The sequence below is a fragment of the Tupaia chinensis genome, unplaced genomic scaffold, assembly GCF_000334495.1.
Source record: "Tupaia chinensis unplaced genomic scaffold, TupChi_1.0 Scaffold143602_1, whole genome shotgun sequence".
NCBI lineage: Eukaryota > Metazoa > Chordata > Mammalia > Scandentia > Tupaiidae > Tupaia > Tupaia belangeri.
Genome location: NW_006203448.1, coordinates 3,117,122 through 3,136,404, shown reverse-complemented (window position 1 = coordinate 3,136,404; position 19,283 = coordinate 3,117,122). Strand labels below are relative to the sequence as shown.

Sequence of the window (19,283 nt, the reverse complement as noted above, 5' to 3'; positions counted from 1 at the left end):
CAAAAATACACCAGGCAGATGTGTGTGCATGCCCAAAATCCCAAAAGGAGGGAGAAATGGCAGAGGAGGGATCGTAGTGTGACCATTCTTCATGGGGGGTGCTTTTACACTTTCCGTCTCCCTCCCTCCTTGTCTCTCTATCTCCCCTGTCTCTGGCAATCTCACTCTCTGTGGCAAAGCTTCCTTTTTAAAAAAAAAAAACTGCTGCCTAATTAGGTATAGAACAACTATGTGCACTGCGGAAGATTCTGCAGTGGGGTTGCACAGTGGTATTTTGCAAGTTCTCCCTCCACATGAGGGGACTGGGTGCCGCAGTGAGGCACGTCTATGGCTAGGACTTGGGGCAGAAACCACACGGGGGTCTGACCACAGCCACACTCAGAAGGATGGTCCTTGGCCCTGCAGTCAAGACTAATAGACCAGCCTACAGGAGGTGGGGAGGGGATCATATATTTTAGTAAAAAGTAATTTCCTGGGGCCAGCAGGGGGCGTGGTAGTTAAGGCAGCTGGACTCACACATGGCTGACTGTGGTTCAAGTCCTGGACCTGGCAGCTTGCTTTCTCACTTTCCTTCTCTCTCTCTGGTCAACTTCAAAAAATAGTAATAATAATAATGACAATGAATAAAATTAAAGAAACAATTATTTTTTTAAAAAGTAATTTCCTGCTACAACCAGCTTTTTTTGGTTAATTCATCAGTCCTGTTCCTCATGGCACTTTTAGAGCCAGTGTAAACACTCAGAGAACAGGCAGAATGTATCACTAAGCTTTTCCCACGTTCTAGAAGATGGTAGTTTTGTTTTAATAAGACCCTCTTCCTTGAAATTGTCTTCTTCCTCATGATATATAAAACAGAATTACCAAGTGTAGCAATAACATAATTTGGGATTTACTCTTTTAGAAAAACAATTATTGAAGGCTTGCTTTAGTATAGAAGTTAGAGTTGAGGGCCATCAGGCAGTGTGGTGGTTATGACGCTGGACTTCCAATGACTGACTGCAGTTCGAGTCCCGGACCTGGTTGTTCTCTCACCTACGCCCCATCTCTCTCTGGTGAGCACACATGCCACACAGTAAACTTAATAATAAATAAATAAATAGGGATCAGCAGTTAGCGTAATAGCTATGTCGCTGGACTCCCATGTAGTTGACCGCAGTTCGAGTCCTGGACCTGGTGGCTTAAACTCACACCGAGCGCGTGTGCGTGCATGCCCAAGATCCTGAGAGGAGAATGGAGGAGAAGGGATTGCAGCATGGCCATCCCCCGGGGGGTGATTTCTTGCTTTCTGTCTCTCTGTCTGTCTGGCGAGCGCAGAGCGCACGTGCCCTATAGCAGATAAATAAATAAACAAACAAACAAACTAACAATTTGCAAAAGTTAGAATTGAAAGACCTTTTGTCTTGTTTTTGCTAAAGAGCAAGTGGACTCACCAGAGGGGAGGGAGGGGAAGAGGGAAAGTGAGAAATCACCCTCCAGGGGGACAGCCATGCCACAATCCCTTCTTAGGATTTTGGGCACACACATGTGCATACACACACTTACATGCCCACTGTGATGTTCAAGCTGCCGGGTCTGGGACTTGAACTGCACAGCCAGCCATGTGGAATGCAGTACCTTAACCTCCACACCACATGCGGGCCGGGCCCTCAAAGACCTATGTTACTTACCTGCTGTTGGCTCACTCTAAGGGGTTTCTCAGGGAGGCCCATGTCTGGAAGCTTTCCAGTCACATTTCTGGAGATTTAGTTTGGCCCAGGAGCTGGAGGGTCAGGCCCATCCCTGATGTGGGTTTTATTACTCCCCAAAAAGATGTTTGAGGTCCTCTAAATCCATAGAGAGGAAAAATTAAAACAATCCATTTTATCATTTGCATTTGACTCAAGCATATGGTAGATCTTTCTTTTCAAACTAGAATTTTCTCTCTTTTTTGGTGAGAGATTTTTGCTATAGGTTTGTGTGCTTGCTGGAGAGACAGAGACAGAGAGCGAGAAGTTACACCCCTAGGGTGTGATTGTGGCCAGGTCACAATCCCTTCTCCTTCGGTCACCTCGGGATTGTGGGCATGCTCACACACACCTGGCATACATTTTAAACCACCAGGTCCAGGACCCGAATCACGGTCAATTACGTGGGAGTCCAGTGACCAAACCATTATGCCATCTGCTGATCCCAAAAGAAAAAAAAATTCACTTGCTTCTCGGAAAAGTCATGATGCATTTTTGTATAGAAAGATACGTCGTGGCTTTTCTGATGACCCGGTACTTACATGGCCTTGCCGGAGAGAGGGTGCGAGGCAGCACTGGTGGGGCGGGGCCACGCCGCAATCCCTTCTTCTCTAGTCCTCCGTCTTCTGGGGGTCTGGGGCACAGGGGCGGGAGCCACAGGTGTGTTCCCCAGGCCCGGGGCTGAGGTTCGTAACTGGTTGGTATGTGAGACCCCACTTCCTCAACAACTAGGCTGTGCAGCCGGCCTGTACTCTGGGCTTTCCATGTTTTCAACAATAGCAAAGATATATGAATAAATGAATTTTAAAAGCATAAACTATTTGGGAATATTAACCACAAGAGTTTGTCACAAGATTTGACAGAGTCCTTTTTCTTTTTCTTTCAACCGACTTAGGAATATGTGGTAGATACAGATGTCAAGAAGGGAAATAAATTAGGAAAGTATAATGTTGGAAACAGGCTTTTTATTGCTCCTGAGAATGTTCCTTAATTTCCCCTCAGTCTTCTCCTTGTTACCTGTTTTCTTCTTTCTCTTCCAGAAGCCCTTCAGCGGCCAGTAGCGTCTGACTTTGAGCCCCAAGGTCTGAGCGAAGCTGCTCGTTGGAACTCCAAGGAAAACCTCCTCGCCGGGCCCAGTGAAAATGACCCCAACCTTTTCGTTGCACTGTACGATTTTGTGGCCAGTGGAGACAACACTCTGAGCATAACCAAAGGTAAAGGCTGTGGGCGGTGGGCGATGCTGGCTGCAGTCAGAGGTCAGGGAGCCGCTCGTGGAAGAGCCGCTGTAAAGTCCAGGCACAGGGATGCCCGCAGTCAGCACCTCTTAGGGAGTCACCTCTGAAGGAGACGGTTCCTGTGTAGTCAGTCAGTCATTAGCAAAAGCAGATCATCCTCTGCTTTTATACCAAAAGGACAACAGAACCAAATACTAAAGATACTTTTTCTCCCTGAGCATCAATGTCCCTCCCCATAGAAGAACCCACCCACCCTGTATTGGGAACAGCGCTTGGGTAGGCATGAGACTCGCAGACACTGAGGCTGCTCCCTCGGTATGTGCATTGCCAACGGCAGCATCACATGTAACGAGCATTCTTACGCACGCCCAGGCCCGTGCATATGTGGACTGGTCAAAATGAAATGGTATTTAGAAGTGTGGAGCTTTTTGGTACTCAGGATAAATGAGGAAAATGAAGCTTGTGCTTAGAGCAGACATGACAGATTTGGTTCTTCTCTTCTAAGGTGAAAAGCTCCGGGTCTTAGGCTACAATCACAATGGGGAGTGGTGTGAAGCCCAAACCAAAAATGGCCAAGGGTGGGTCCCGAGCAACTACATCACGCCAGTCAACAGTCTGGAGAAGCATTCCTGGTACCACGGACCCGTGTCCCGCAACGCCGCGGAGTATCTGCTGAGCAGCGGGATCAACGGCAGCTTCTTGGTGCGAGAGAGCGAGAGCAGCCCTGGCCAGCGGTCCATCTCGCTGCGATACGAAGGGAGGGTGTACCACTACAGGATCAACACGGCCTCTGACGGCAAGGTGGGGCCTCGGAGGGGCCGCTGAGGGGGCCGGCGGACTGAGGGAGGGCGCGGGGGGCGGTGGTGGCCCTGGCCAGGAGACCCCGAGGTCCTGCTGGCGGATTGCTGTTGCTGCAGCAAAGCTCGACCGAGATGTTAATGGCCCCTGTAAGTTAACGGCAGGAGTCGTCCCTCAGTCTTAGGAGGCTCCAAGTCCCAGGGCCTGCTGTGGGTCTCTTGTTGTCTTCTAGAGTCTCGTGATTAGCAGTTTCATTTGTGAGCACGCATGTGCGTGCTAGAGGACATATGTGTTCACCAGAGAGAGAGGGAAAGCTCCCCTCACGGGATGGTCATGCTCGAATCCCTTCTCTGTCTCTCCTCCTTTCTGGGTATTTGAGCTCACACATGTTTCTCTAGTCGCTGGGTCTGGGACTCAAACCATGAGGTCAGCCATGTGGGATCTGCCTGCCTTCACCACCATGTAGCCGCCCCAGTGGTTTCTTAAAATTGGAGGAATAGCTTTTGGGTTTTGGACGTGCTTTTTACATTAAGATTCCTCCTTTATAAAAATAAAATCTAGGGGCAGCAGTTGGCATAGTTTTTAAAGCACTGGACTCCTGTATGGCCCCTTGGCCCTGCAGTCAAGACTAATAGACCAGCCTACAGGAGGTGGGGAGGGGATCATATATTTTAGTAAAAAGTAATTTCCTGGGGCCAGCAGGGGGCGTGGTAGTTAAGGCAGCTGGACTCACACATGGCTGACTGTGGTTCAAGTCCTGGACCTGGCAGCTTGCTTTCTCACTTTCCTTCTCTCTCTCTGGTCAACTTCAAAAAATAGTAATAATAATAATGACAATGAATAAAATTAAAGAAACAATTATTTTTTTAAAAAGTAATTTCCTGCTACAACCAGCTTTTTTTGGTTAATTCATCAGTCCTGTTCCTCATGGCACTTTTAGAGCCAGTGTAAACACTCAGAGAACAGGCAGAATGTATCACTAAGCTTTTCCCACGTTCTAGAAGATGGTAGTTTTGTTTTAATAAGACCCTCTTCCTTGAAATTGTCTTCTTCCTCATGATATATAAAACAGAATTACCAAGTGTAGCAATAACATAATTTGGGATTTACTCTTTTAGAAAAACAATTATTGAAGGCTTGCTTTAGTATAGAAGTTAGAGTTGAGGGCCATCAGGCAGTGTGGTGGTTATGACGCTGGACTTCCAATGACTGACTGCAGTTCGAGTCCCGGACCTGGTTGTTCTCTCACCTACGCCCCATCTCTCTCTGGTGAGCACACATGCCACACAGTAAACTTAATAATAAATAAATAAATAGGGATCAGCAGTTAGCGTAATAGCTATGTCGCTGGACTCCCATGTAGTTGACCGCAGTTCGAGTCCTGGACCTGGTGGCTTAAACTCACACCGAGCGCGTGTGCGTGCATGCCCAAGATCCTGAGAGGAGAATGGAGGAGAAGGGATTGCAGCATGGCCATCCCCCGGGGGGTGATTTCTTGCTTTCTGTCTCTCTGTCTGTCTGGCGAGCGCAGAGCGCACGTGCCCTATAGCAGATAAATAAATAAACAAACAAACAAACTAACAATTTGCAAAAGTTAGAATTGAAAGACCTTTTGTCTTGTTTTTGCTAAAGAGCAAGTGGACTCACCAGAGGGGAGGGAGGGGAAGAGGGAAAGTGAGAAATCACCCTCCAGGGGGACAGCCATGCCACAATCCCTTCTTAGGATTTTGGGCACACACATGTGCATACACACACTTACATGCCCACTGTGATGTTCAAGCTGCCGGGTCTGGGACTTGAACTGCACAGCCAGCCATGTGGAATGCAGTACCTTAACCTCCACACCACATGCGGGCCGGGCCCTCAAAGACCTATGTTACTTACCTGCTGTTGGCTCACTCTAAGGGGTTTCTCAGGGAGGCCCATGTCTGGAAGCTTTCCAGTCACATTTCTGGAGATTTAGTTTGGCCCAGGAGCTGGAGGGTCAGGCCCATCCCTGATGTGGGTTTTATTACTCCCCAAAAAGATGTTTGAGGTCCTCTAAATCCATAGAGAGGAAAAATTAAAACAATCCATTTTATCATTTGCATTTGACTCAAGCATATGGTAGATCTTTCTTTTCAAACTAGAATTTTCTCTCTTTTTTGGTGAGAGATTTTTGCTATAGGTTTGTGTGCTTGCTGGAGAGACAGAGACAGAGAGCGAGAAGTTACACCCCTAGGGTGTGATTGTGGCCAGGTCACAATCCCTTCTCCTTCGGTCACCTCGGGATTGTGGGCATGCTCACACACACCTGGCATACATTTTAAACCACCAGGTCCAGGACCCGAATCACGGTCAATTACGTGGGAGTCCAGTGACCAAACCATTATGCCATCTGCTGATCCCAAAAGAAAAAAAAATTCACTTGCTTCTCGGAAAAGTCATGATGCATTTTTGTATAGAAAGATACGTCGTGGCTTTTCTGATGACCCGGTACTTACATGGCCTTGCCGGAGAGAGGGTGCGAGGCAGCACTGGTGGGGCGGGGCCACGCCGCAATCCCTTCTTCTCTAGTCCTCCGTCTTCTGGGGGTCTGGGGCACACGTGCACGAGCCACAGGTGTGTTCCCCAGGCCCGGGGCTGAGGTTCGTAACTGGTTGGTATGTGAGACCCCACTTCCTCAACAACTAGGCTGTGCAGCCGGCCTGTACTCTGGGCTTTCCATGTTTTCAACAATAGCAAAGATATATGAATAAATGAATTTTAAAAGCATAAACTATTTGGGAATATTAACCACAAGAGTTTGTCACAAGATTTGACAGAGTCCTTTTTCTTTTTCTTTCAACCGACTTAGGAATATGTGGTAGATACAGATGTCAAGAAGGGAAATAAATTAGGAAAGTATAATGTTGGAAACAGGCTTTTTATTGCTCCTGAGAATGTTCCTTAATTTCCCCTCAGTCTTCTCCTTGTTACCTGTTTTCTTCTTTCTCTTCCAGAAGCCCTTCAGCGGCCAGTAGCGTCTGACTTTGAGCCCCAAGGTCTGAGCGAAGCTGCTCGTTGGAACTCCAAGGAAAACCTCCTCGCCGGGCCCAGTGAAAATGACCCCAACCTTTTCGTTGCACTGTACGATTTTGTGGCCAGTGGAGACAACACTCTGAGCATAACCAAAGGTAAAGGCTGTGGGCGGTGGGCGATGCTGGCTGCAGTCAGAGGTCAGGGAGCCGCTCGTGGAAGAGCCGCTGTAAAGTCCAGGCACAGGGATGCCCGCAGTCAGCACCTCTTAGGGAGTCACCTCTGAAGGAGACGGTTCCTGTGTAGTCAGTCAGTCATTAGCAAAAGCAGATCATCCTCTGCTTTTATACCAAAAGGACAACAGAACCAAATACTAAAGATACTTTTTCTCCCTGAGCATCAATGTCCCTCCCCATAGAAGAACCCACCCACCCTGTATTGGGAACAGCGCTTGGGTAGGCATGAGACTCGCAGACACTGAGGCTGCTCCCTCGGTATGTGCATTGCCAACGGCAGCATCACATGTAACGAGCATTCTTACGCACGCCCAGGCCCGTGCATATGTGGACTGGTCAAAATGAAATGGTATTTAGAAGTGTGGAGCTTTTTGGTACTCAGGATAAATGAGGAAAATGAAGCTTGTGCTTAGAGCAGACATGACAGATTTGGTTCTTCTCTTCTAAGGTGAAAAGCTCCGGGTCTTAGGCTACAATCACAATGGGGAGTGGTGTGAAGCCCAAACCAAAAATGGCCAAGGGTGGGTCCCGAGCAACTACATCACGCCAGTCAACAGTCTGGAGAAGCATTCCTGGTACCACGGACCCGTGTCCCGCAACGCCGCGGAGTATCTGCTGAGCAGCGGGATCAACGGCAGCTTCTTGGTGCGAGAGAGCGAGAGCAGCCCTGGCCAGCGGTCCATCTCGCTGCGATACGAAGGGAGGGTGTACCACTACAGGATCAACACGGCCTCTGACGGCAAGGTGGGGCCTCGGAGGGGCCGCTGAGGGGGCCGGCGGACTGAGGGAGGGCGCGGGGGGCGGTGGTGGCCCTGGCCAGGAGACCCCGAGGTCCTGCTGGCGGATTGCTGTTGCTGCAGCAAAGCTCGACCGAGATGTTAATGGCCCCTGTAAGTTAACGGCAGGAGTCGTCCCTCAGTCTTAGGAGGCTCCAAGTCCCAGGGCCTGCTGTGGGTCTCTTGTTGTCTTCTAGAGTCTCGTGATTAGCAGTTTCATTTGTGAGCACGCATGTGCGTGCTAGAGGACATATGTGTTCACCAGAGAGAGAGGGAAAGCTCCCCTCACGGGATGGTCATGCTCGAATCCCTTCTCTGTCTCTCCTCCTTTCTGGGTATTTGAGCTCACACATGTTTCTCTAGTCGCTGGGTCTGGGACTCAAACCATGAGGTCAGCCATGTGGGATCTGCCTGCCTTCACCACCATGTAGCCGCCCCAGTGGTTTCTTAAAATTGGAGGAATAGCTTTTGGGTTTTGGACGTGCTTTTTACATTAAGATTCCTCCTTTATAAAAATAAAATCTAGGGGCAGCAGTTGGCATAGTTTTTAAAGCACTGGACTCCTGTATGGCCAATTACCATTTGAGTCCCAGAACCAGAGGCTTTGAAACTCATGCGGTGACCGTGTGCATGAATGTCCAAAATCCCAGGAGGTAAATGGGGGAGAAGGGATTAAGGCGCGGTCCTCTCCACTAGGGGACGATTTCTCTGTCACTCTCTGTCTCTGCGGTGAGTGCGCATGCCCTATAGCAAAACTCTCTCTTTCAAAAAATAAAATAAGAATAAAATGTAAAATGATAGCAATTCACTCTTGGGGAGTAAACTCCAACACTAAGTAGGCATTTTTAAAGCACAAGACTGACAGCACCTGCCCCAAGTAAGTGTAGTGCACAGCCTTCCCCTGTGGAGAAGATCCCATTCATGGATGCGTTTGTACACACGTGTGTACACAGACACAGGTTTAAACAGAAGTGGGATCACACTGCACCCCCAGACTCCCAATCCCAAACTGCAGTTTTGTGAAGGAGCTGGCGTATATGACTTTTGTGGCCTTGTAAATAGTCCTGGAGACGCCACGAAGGGAACGAGGTATTTAGCATTTACTGAAGCCCTGCTGTAGTCAGATCTTGCGTAACCCTCACCTCAGCCGTCTAGGCAGGTACTGCTGCGGTCTGCCGAGTCGCTGGAGAAGTCGTGGCACATTTTCACATAGAAAAACAGGAAAATGTGTCATGACTTTCCCGATGACCTAATACATTTTTGCACTAAAGACAGGGAGGCTTAGAGATAGAGTTTCTTGCCCAAGATCACACAATGGGTAACTGATGGAGCCGGCTGGGGTCCTCCTGCCCACCATGCACCAGGCACGAGTACAGTACAAGCGGGTGGTCAGGGCGCTCCCCGAGGTGTATGCATTTTTTAATAATGTGATGTGGGTTAAAAACTAATAGCATTGAAGGAGTTACAATGAGAAGTGGTTTTGTCTCCTAATTCAGTTCTCCTTCCCAGAGGTAGCCACTGTCACCCGTTCCTTCCAGAGTTACCTGGTGTGTATGTTTATTTTGAAAGACGTGTGAACGCGGCGTACTTCATGCTGCTCTGCCTCTCGCCTTTACCACCTACCGGTATATTTTGGAGGCGGTTTTACTGCAGCACATTAGATCCGCCTCCACCTTGTTAGTGACTGCACAGAATGGGTGAACCGTCATTTATCTGAGCAGTACTCTGCTGGGCTTCTACTTCATTATAAATAATGCTGTTTTGGGGCCAGCAGGTGGCATGGTGGTTAAGGCCCTGGACTCCCACATGGCGGACCTTGGCTTGAGTCCTGGACTTTGTGGCTTGCTTTCTCACTTTCCCCCTCTCTCTCTCTCTCGCTATGTTCCTCTCTGGTCAAATTAAAATAAATAAAGTTAAATAAACAAATGAAGAAAGAAAGAAAGCTGTTTTATGAAGCCCTTACTAGATACTAAGTCATCAGAAATGTCATAACGCATTTTTGCATAGAAAAACATAGAAAGATACGGCATGACCTTGCCCACGACTCAATATAATGTATTCTGACATTTTCTGTTCCACTTTGTTCTGTTTCATTTTTTAAAATGATTCTGGGGGGACCAGCAGTTAGCATAATGGCTATGTCAATGAACTCCCATGTAGTTGACCATGGTTTGAGTCCCGGACCCGGTGGCTTAAACTCACACTGGGTGCATGTGTGCCCAAGATCCCGAGAGGAGAATGGAGGAGAAGGGATTGCGGCGTGGCCATGCCCCCTGGGGGGGTGATTTCTCACTTTCTGTCTCTCTGTCTCTCCCTGTCTTTCTGGCGCGTGCACATGCCCTGTAGCAAAAGCCTCTCAAAAACAAAACAAAACAAAACAAAACCTAGGTGTAGGGCTAGCCTGTTGTGGTTAAGGCAGCTACATCCCACATGGTGGACTGCCGTTCGAGTCCCAGACCCGTGGCTAGAAGAATATGTGAGGTGTCTGTGTGTGGTTGCCCAAAATCCCAAAAGGAAAAGAATGCGATAAGGCCATTCCCCCCACCCCCCGGGGGGAGCACTTTCTCACTGCACCCCCATCTCTCTCCAGTGAGCGCATGTGCCCTGCAGCAGATTTCAAAACAAAATCTAGTTGGGGTCTAGCAAGCGGCATTGTGGTTATGGTGCTAGACTCCCACACGGCCCTCATGGCTCGAGTCCCAGACCCAGTGGCTTGAAAACTCATGCTGGAGGACCAGCACTTGGCATAATGACTACGTTGCTGGACTCCCATGTAGTCGACTATGGTTCGAGTCCTGGACCCGGTGGCTTAAACTCGTGCCAGGCTCATGTGTGTGCGTGCCCCAGATCCTGGGGGGTAGGGGTGGGGTGGGTGGGAATGGAAGAGAAGGGATTGAGGCATGGCCATCCTGGAGGGGTGATTTCTTGCTTTCTGTCTTTGTCTTTCTGGTGAGTGCATGTGCCCTATAGCAAAAAACCTCTCAAAAAGGAAAGAAAGAAGGAAAGAAAGAAAGATGATGCTGGGTGGGACCAGCCGGTGGTTTGGTGGCTAAGGTCTTGCCTTTCCGCGTGGCCAGCTGCGGTTCAGGTTGGACATGGACCCAGCAGCTCGCTGTCTCACTTCTCTCATGTGCCCTATAGCAAATTTTATTAAAAAAAAAAAAAAGTAATAAGTACAATTAAGTAATTATTTTTAAAATAGAAAAAAATCATGCTGGGCACATGTGCATACATTGCTAACGTCACAAGAGTAGAATGGAGGAGAAGGAGTTGTGGCATGACCATCCTACCTGGGGAGTGATTGCTCATTTTTCCCTCTCTGTCTCTCTCTCCCTCCTTCCAGCAAGCTCACATGCCCTGTGGTAAAAACCTATGAAAAACAGGGACCGGCAGGTGGCGTGGTGGTTGGGGCGCTGGACATTCCCACATGGCTAACTAACCATGGTTTGAGTTGTGGACCTGGCAGCTTGCTTTCTCACTTTCCCTCTTTCTCTCTGTGTCTCTCTCTGGTCAAATTAATAAATGAATGAATAAATAAAATTAAATAAAATTTTTTAAAAAACTACGAAAAACAAAATTCTAGGTGTGATCCATCACATTTCTTTCATAGACTGACTAGTGACTTTATGACCTGCAGTTTGAGAATACACCACACATACTTCTTTGTGTACAGAGTAAGTGTACGCAAGATAAGTTGCTGGAGTGGATGGAAGGTTATGGGCATTTAAAATTTGTAAAGATACTGCCAACTCACCCTCTAGAAATTGCACAAATGTATTCTCTCACCAGCAGCATATGAAGGTTCCTTGTCAGCAGTATATTAACAGCCTGGTAAAACATCTTTGCCTATCTGTTGGGAAGGAGTGTATTTGATTGGAGGAGAGCAGTCTTCAGTGGCGTGGTAGCAGCGAGGTGGTTAAGGTGGCTGGATCTCACATTGCTGACCCTGCAGTTGTGTTTTTGTGTTTGTTTTTTTTTTTCTTATAGATTTTTGCTATAGGGTTCATGTGCTCACTGGAGAGACAGAGAGACAAAAAGTGAGAAATCATCCCCCCAGGGGGATGGCCACACGGCAGTCCCTTCTCCATTCTCCTCTTGGAATTTCAGGCATACACACACATACCTGGCATGAGTTTTAAGCTACTGGGTCAGGACTCAAACTGTAGTCGACTATGTGGGAGTTCAGTGACATAAACATTACACCATGTGCTGGTTCGGCTGACAATGCAGTTTTAAGTCCCAGATCCAGCAGCTTGAAAACATACTGGGCGCGTGTGCAGTGTGTGCTCCGAATCCCAGCAGGTTGGAAGAGAAGGGACTGGCGTGACCTCAACCCCTGGTGGGTCACTTCTCTGTCTGTCCTTGGTGAGTGCACTTGCCCTCTGGCATGTTCAATAGCGTGTGTCATATCTCGTTTACCTTTGTGCCATTTATCTTTTTCCTACATCCTAGGACTAGAGCAAATTCATGCATGTATCTCAGCTTGCTGATCTCTGTTCTCTTCCATTAGCCTGTCTATCCATATGCTAGTACAGGACTCTTAAAAAACCCCACATATTTATGTATTTAATTTCACTTGTTATTATTATTTTTTAATTTGACCAGAGAGAGAGAGAGAGAAAAGGACAGTGCGAAAGCAAATCTCTAGGTCTGGGACTCCAACCACGGTCGGCCATGTGGGAGGGAATCCAGCGCCTTTAACCACCACGCCACCTGCCAGCCCCAGTACTGAACTCTTAACTGCTATAGCTTTATACTGTATTTTATTTAAAAAAATATTTATTTAATTCCATTTGTTGCTGTTGGTTGGTTTTTTGTTTTGTTTTTGTTTGTTTGTTTTTATTTGACCAAGAAGAGACAGAGAGAGAGAGAGAGAAAGGGAAAATGAGAAGGCAAACCACCAGGACTCAAAACGTGGTTGGTCATCCATGTGGGAGGGAATCCAACGCCTTTACCCACTACACCACCTGCTGGCCCTGTACTGTATTCTATATCTGATAGTGCTATTCCCCTTTCGATATCTTCTTGGCATTTTCATGACTGTTTTACACATTGATTTATACCATATGAATGTACACACACGTCTTTTTACATTTTTTTAAATGATAGTGCACATGTACATGAGAGAGGAAGACACCTTCCACAGGGTCTCATCCCACTGCAGTTCCCTTCCTCAGCTGCAGCTCCTCAGGGTTTGGGCGCCCATGCCCTTGGCATGGTTCAGCCTGACCTGGGATCTGAACCATAGTTGGATATGTGGCTTCCAGCACTGCAACCCAGTACACCACTAGACTGGGTCATCTTTTCTTTGGATCTTTTTGCCTATCTCAGAGTCTTCCGGCTGAAGTCCTGTTGCCAGTAGCGGATGCGTTCCCTGACAGCAGGTGTCTTTAATCCCAGCCCTGGGTGTGTGACAGACAGCAGAATCTGACTTGCTGTGCAGCTAGAGATGGGCTTTACCAGCTTGCTCTTGGTAGTTCTTATCCCGGGCGTAGAGCAAGCCCCCTTCTGTTCTGCAGGGTGTACTGTGTGGAGTAGGCCCTTTGAAAGAGCTTCAGACTGCGAGGGTAGCTTTTGAGTGAATCAGCACCAGGTACAGCACCCGTGGGGGCGGTGGTTTTCTGGAGCTGACACCTTGCTGTCTCATCTGCGCTATTTGCATCATGCTACACCAAGATAATCACTTGAGGTTCGTGCTATACAGTATAATGGTTTCTCTTCCCCAGAGTTGTTGAATTAGCAGCTTTGGAACAGATGCCATCAGGCATGATATAGCTTGACAACTCATTAGCTGACGGTTGGTCTAAAATACCATTCAAAGGGGAAAGGAGAGGCCTACGTGATATGCAGCATTTGAGTTTTACCCAGAGGTCACTAGCCCCTCTGTCTAATGCTGGTATGTGCAGGGTGGGCTCCTCTCATTGCAGGTGGAGCCCAGGGAACTCAGCTGAGTGGACAGTGCTGTATCAGCTAGCTCCTCAGGGCATCTTAGGCCTTCCTCCTCCCTCCGTGGCAGGGTCCTCCTCTTAGTTTCTGAGCACAGGGGGAACCCCCAGCCCGTAGGTCCGCAGGTGGCCATCCACAGAAGCTCCCCCTGAGTCTGAGCACCTGAGGGCTGAGCTGGGTGAGAGTACACCCCTGGCATGAGTGAGCAGCCTCAGAATGGGGTGGTGACAGCCATGGGTGGAACTGAAAAATGCTTCTCATAGCAGAGCTTTGATGCAACTCTTTTTTTTTTTTTTTATTTCTAACGGGAAAATTTAAGGTTGGTGGGAGGGATAGTCTGAGGTTAAGTAAGTTTAATTCTTATTTTCAAATGAACTAATCTTTAGAAAACAACCGAATTGATACTCTTCTGGAAGGCACCAGAGGATTTCTTTCTGGTCCACTCTCAGAGCGCTTCTTACCACTCTCGTGTTGAGTTCTTCAGCGTGTGTTGTGGTTACCAACTCAGGACACAGAGCTGGACTTGTCAGGAGCTTTAAGCTGGACTCTTGAAAGGGCCAACACCAGATTGAGCCGTTGGTGTTTTCTGGCAGTCTTGATAATATTAAGAATCTTTAGATTCCCTGGAATTTGATTGTCATTCTCCTGATGCTTTGTCAGAGTTTGCAGCCCTCTGTCAGCAGAGTTAGAGACCGCTTTTTCTGTGCCACTCCTGCCTGAATTGCTCTTATACCTGGTGATGCATATTCACAGCTGATGCACTTCTGTAAGGTGCCACTGAAAGGCCCCAGAACTCCTACAGCCTTTGATGGAGGCTTTCTTTTTCTTAGGGCTTGGGGCTAGAGAGCTTAGAGCTAGCATCTGTAGAGCAGGGTAGTTAAGGCAGCTGGATCCCACATGCATGACTGCGTGGTTCAAGTCCCAGACCTGGCAGCTTGAAGAGCACACTGGGCAAGGGTACATGCATGCCCAAAGTCCCAAGAGAAGAATGACCAAAAAGGGATTGTGGCATGGCCATTTCTCCAGGGGGTATTTTCTCTCTTGCTCACTTTCTCTTTCCAGCAGGTGCATGCACCTTGTAGCAAATATGAGTGAATGAGTGACAGAGATGCCAGTGACATATATTTTCACGGTCTGCTCTAGTGACGGGTTTACATTGACAGGAGTGTAATATGGGCTTAAGTTGCAGTAGAGGTGACGGGAGGAGCCAGCAGAGTAGCCTGCGGAATTGCCAAGATTCCCCCCTGCTGGTGGCTCAGCAGGTACAAGCGTCCTGGAGAAGCCTGCCAGCAGCATCGCCAGCTTCCCCTGGTAGCGGAGCCTTGGAACTCCCTTGCGTATGCTGGGCTCTGGCCTTCTGCTGGGCCATGAGCAGCCCTCAGAGCAGCATGGCGTCCTGGCCAAGCAGGCTGGAAATGGAGGTGGGGCTCTGGGGTCTGAGAGCCCGAGGTTGCACAAGTCTGGGCTCCGTTAAGCCTGCGCATGTAACTGCCAGGAGGGAAGCCTTTTCAGGGAGTCTTTGACAGGCCCTGTCTTCTGGGTTCGTGCGCGATGAGGAAGAGACAAGAGCCAGGCTGAGCACCCTGACTGTTGACGGAACGAGGCGCTGGCATAATGACATGCCACTCATGGTGTTGACTTCACTTTCTTCTCTGAACATGCCACGAATTCCTGGTGGCTGCCCAGTTCACCAGCAAAGTGCTGCTCCCAACTAGAACTGGTCAGAAGGAAGCCCCCACGCTGACAGCTGGTGACACGCTGGGGAGAAGGGCTGTGAATCGGAAGTGCAGAGGGCACAGGCAGGAGAGTATTTCTGTATTTAGTAAATGTCACTTTATAGGTTTTATGTTGGAAGATGAACTAAGCCACAGGGTCTATAAATCGAATTACCGAGAAGGATTAAGTGCCCATTCAGAGAAACCACTGAAGTCGCCAGCAGAGTAACCTGTGAGGGATTGAATGAGTCTAAGCAAATTCTGCTGAGCCCAGACTTCGAGGAGCCCTTAGCATTCCGCGCTGGGTGCCAGGAACGTGTTTCTGGGTAGGGCATGCTGCTCTCAGCTGCACTGCAGCTCCTGCCCCGATGGAGAATGGGCGGGAGCCCCTTCCCAGGAGCCTGGGGCCAGTGCCGTGCAGGCAATCTCCTAAGGAGAGCAGCCCCCACCCTGGAGGGTCCTTGGAAGGGCCTCTTGACACCCCTTCGGTGGTGGCCAGTGGCTGGACCTGGTGACCTGTGTGAGGTCACTGGACAGCTGACACGTTCCCGAGGAGCAGGGAGTAGGTGCAGTCCTGTGTCCCCTTGGTGCCTGTGTGACCGGCCCTCATGTCTGACCTGAGTCAGGCTGTGTGGGTGTCTGTGGGTATCTGGTGAGCAGGCCTCAGTGCAGACTCCCGCTGCCCCTGCTCTGCCGTGGACATTCGTGGGTCTGAGTGTGGACCATAGCAGGGCAGTGCACTCAGGTTCCCAAACCTGCAAAGAGGGTCTCCTGGCGGGCCCCCTCTTCCCAAAAGCATCTGTGTCCAGAGTTCCAAGCCAGTGTCCCAGGGCCACAGTTGGCACATGAAGAGCAAGGTCCTCAGAGTGGAAGAGTCTTTGTGGACCAGCCTTGGGATTCTCAGAATTTTAGCAGAATCATTGTTACATCATTATCTAAAGGTCGCAAATGCAGAGTTTGCCAATGATTTGGCTGATTTTTAAAGGTTTTCAATAGGCACATGTACTCCCCACGGAAGGGTGGGGAGTGAGAAGGCACCCCTGGGGAATGGCCATGCGTAACCCCTCCTCCTCCATTCTCCTCTTGGGACTTCTGTCACACGGGCACATGCACCTGGCATGCTCCTTAAGCCCCTGGGTCGGGGACTGGAACTGCATAGGCAGCCACGTTGGATCCAGCTGCCCCGCCACCACTCCACCCACTGGGTGCCTTGCTCGACTTGAAAGAATTCACTTTCGTCATCCAGGCGGAAAGAGAGATGGGTGGAGCTTGTTGCTGTTTTGTACGTACCCTCTTGAGGATTTTAGAAGGAATCAACTTGTGAGTTTTGTTATTTTCTCCTTTTTCACAAAATTCTGCCTGAGGGTTTGTGAGCTCACAGGGGAGAGAGGAAGAGGACAGTGAGAAAGCATCCCCATGGGGGATGGCCACGCTGCAATCCCTTCTCCTTTATCTCTCCTTTCTCTCAGTATTTTGGGCACATACATCTGTGTTTTTCAAGCCACTGGGTCTGGGACTCAAACAGCACAGTTGGCCATGTGGGATCCAGCCCCCTTAACCACCCACCACTGACCCGTTATTTCTTTCTTTTAAAAATATTTTTGTTATCCGATATTGCAAACATACGGAAAGTAAGAGTGCCTAACATGACCAGCCACCACGGGCCTTAGTTCTGCCAGACTTTCCTTCGCTTTCCTCAGGTGGTGAGGTGTGACAACCACAGCTGGGGCTAGAGTCCCTTCCACCTCCCTTTCGCCCCTCGCCCCTCATGTCACCACTGCCACAGCCCCTCCTTCCTCGTCTCTGAACACCTCATTGAGACGTTAGGGCCCTCAGCAATGCGGCTGCCTCAGCAGACCAATAGTCAGTCGGGTGCCTGGAGCCCAGATACTGTGTGCTCTCAGGGGTCGTTTCTGGTAAGGGGCATTTCCTCCCCACGCACTGAGACAGGCAGAGACGGGAAAGTAAGGTGCCGTCACCCCTGTGACTGCAGCCAGGCGCTGCTCTCTGTCCGTCCCAGTCATGTCCAGACGAGCCTGGGGGGGTGGGGGTGGCTGCACAGGTCCTGCCATACCGTAGACTTAGCAGAGACTTAATGTTCTCTTTTTTTTTTTTTTAAGAATTATTCATTTGTTTCAACTCATTTTATAGTCGTAGTATTATTATTTAATCTGACCAGATAGAGAGAGAGAAAGGGAAAACAAGAAGGCAAGTGGCCAGGTCCAGGACTCAAACTGTGGTTGGCCATGTGGGAAACCAGGGCCTTTAACCACCTGCTGGCCCCAAGACTTAATCCCTTCTACCCGCACAGCCCTCCCAGCTCTGTTCCGGGAGCAATGCTGACCTCTAGTGGGCCTCCCGCAGGCTTCTCCAGGCTCGTCCTCTGTTCTTCCCACACAGCCATGCGTGAGGGCTGGGAATGCAGGTTTCCAGCTTGTGATTGCTGTGCCGTTTGTAATTGCAAGTTAAATAAGTTCTTTTCTTTTCTTTTTTTTGGGAGAGGTTTTTTCGCTATAGGGCGCGTGCACTCGCCAGACAGAGAGAGACATAGAGACAGAAAGAGAGAAATCACCCCCCAGGGGGGATGGTCACACCGCAATCTCTTCTCCTCCATTCTCCTCTCGGGATCTTGGGCATGCACGTACACGCGCCCGGTGTGAGTTTTAAGCCACTGGGTCCGGGACGCGAACCATGGTCGACTACGTGGGAGTCCAGTGACATAGCCATTACACTAACTGCTGGTTCCTATAAGTTATTTTCTTTTCTAGTCAGCAAAAGCTTACTAAGTTCTGTTGGCTCATTTAGTCAAGGACTATTTCTTGAAAGCCTATTCTGTGATCATTCCCTGTTCTCAGCGCTGGGGGCACAGGGCTCTCCCCATGCAGGGCAGACAGGAAATGGGCAGGTCGGCTGGCCACGGTCAGCTCTCAGCTCAGTGAGACCTGTGCAGAGGAGCGTAGGCAGTGAGACGGCCAGTGCTGGGTGGGCAAGGAAGCCTTCTCAGACCTTAAGGCTGGCCTTGGGCTGGGCCTGTAAGGATTAGGGTGCAGGGTTTCAGGCAGAGGGACCGAGCACAAAGGCCCTGGGCAAAACGTGGCGCGTCTCTGCTTTAGCAGTGCATCCCAGGGCAGTAGGGAAGGACTGGCCAGTCCCAGGTGGAGGGCTTCGCGCTCCGCAGGCGTGCTGTGGCTTGTCTGAGTCGGGCCTCTTCCACTGCTGACGGCTGTTCCCTGTCCTCCTCAGCTCTATGTCTCCTCTGAGAGCCGCTTCAACACCTTGGCCGAGCTGGTCCATCACCATTCCACTGTGGCCGATGGGCTCATCACCACCCTCCATTACCCAGCCCCCAAGCGCAACAAGCCCACCGTCTATGGCGTGTCCCCCAACTACGACAAGTGGGAGATGGAGCGCACGGACATCACCATGAAGCACAAGCTGGGCGGAGGCCAGTACGGGGAGGTGTACGAGGGCGTGTGGAAGAAGTACAGCCTGACGGTGGCCGTGAAGACCTTGAAGGTAGGGACCGAGGTGGGGGGCAGCGTTAGAACCACTGTACTAGAGACCCTCCATTCAACGCCGAGAGGGTCTGCTGGTGTCCCTAACGCCCCTTCCAGGAAGCTCCCTGTTGCAAGGGGTCCAGGGGTTCACCGGCCAAGGGGTTGACTCGTGGACCTGACGTCGCCTGTGTGTCCACACGGGCTGAATCGAGGCCCTGGTCCTGGTCTTTCTCCACGTATGGTGAGAGCCGGCAGTGCTGGGGCTTGGGGTGTGAGGAGACGTGTCACTGGAGAAGCATCGTCACCTTACGGCTGAGGGTTTCCTTCCGCTGCTGCAGCATGGGGAGGGCTTCCTGCTG

At 49.8% G+C, this 19,283-nt stretch overlaps 1 protein-coding gene across 1 annotated transcript in view; it reads left to right on the top strand.

Annotated features, from left to right (window-relative positions):
* The window catches only part of ABL1 (ABL proto-oncogene 1, non-receptor tyrosine kinase), a 157,954-nt gene that overhangs the window by 97,059 nt on the left and 41,612 nt on the right, over nucleotides 1-19,283 (top strand). The window contains exons 2-4 of the mRNA XM_006164352.2: nucleotides 2,765-2,938; nucleotides 3,465-3,760; nucleotides 18,671-18,943. Coding sequence (XP_006164414.1) covers nucleotides 2,765-2,938; nucleotides 3,465-3,760; nucleotides 18,671-18,943 — 743 coding nt within the window. The remainder of the gene's footprint in view (nucleotides 1-2,764; nucleotides 2,939-3,464; nucleotides 3,761-18,670; nucleotides 18,944-19,283) is intronic.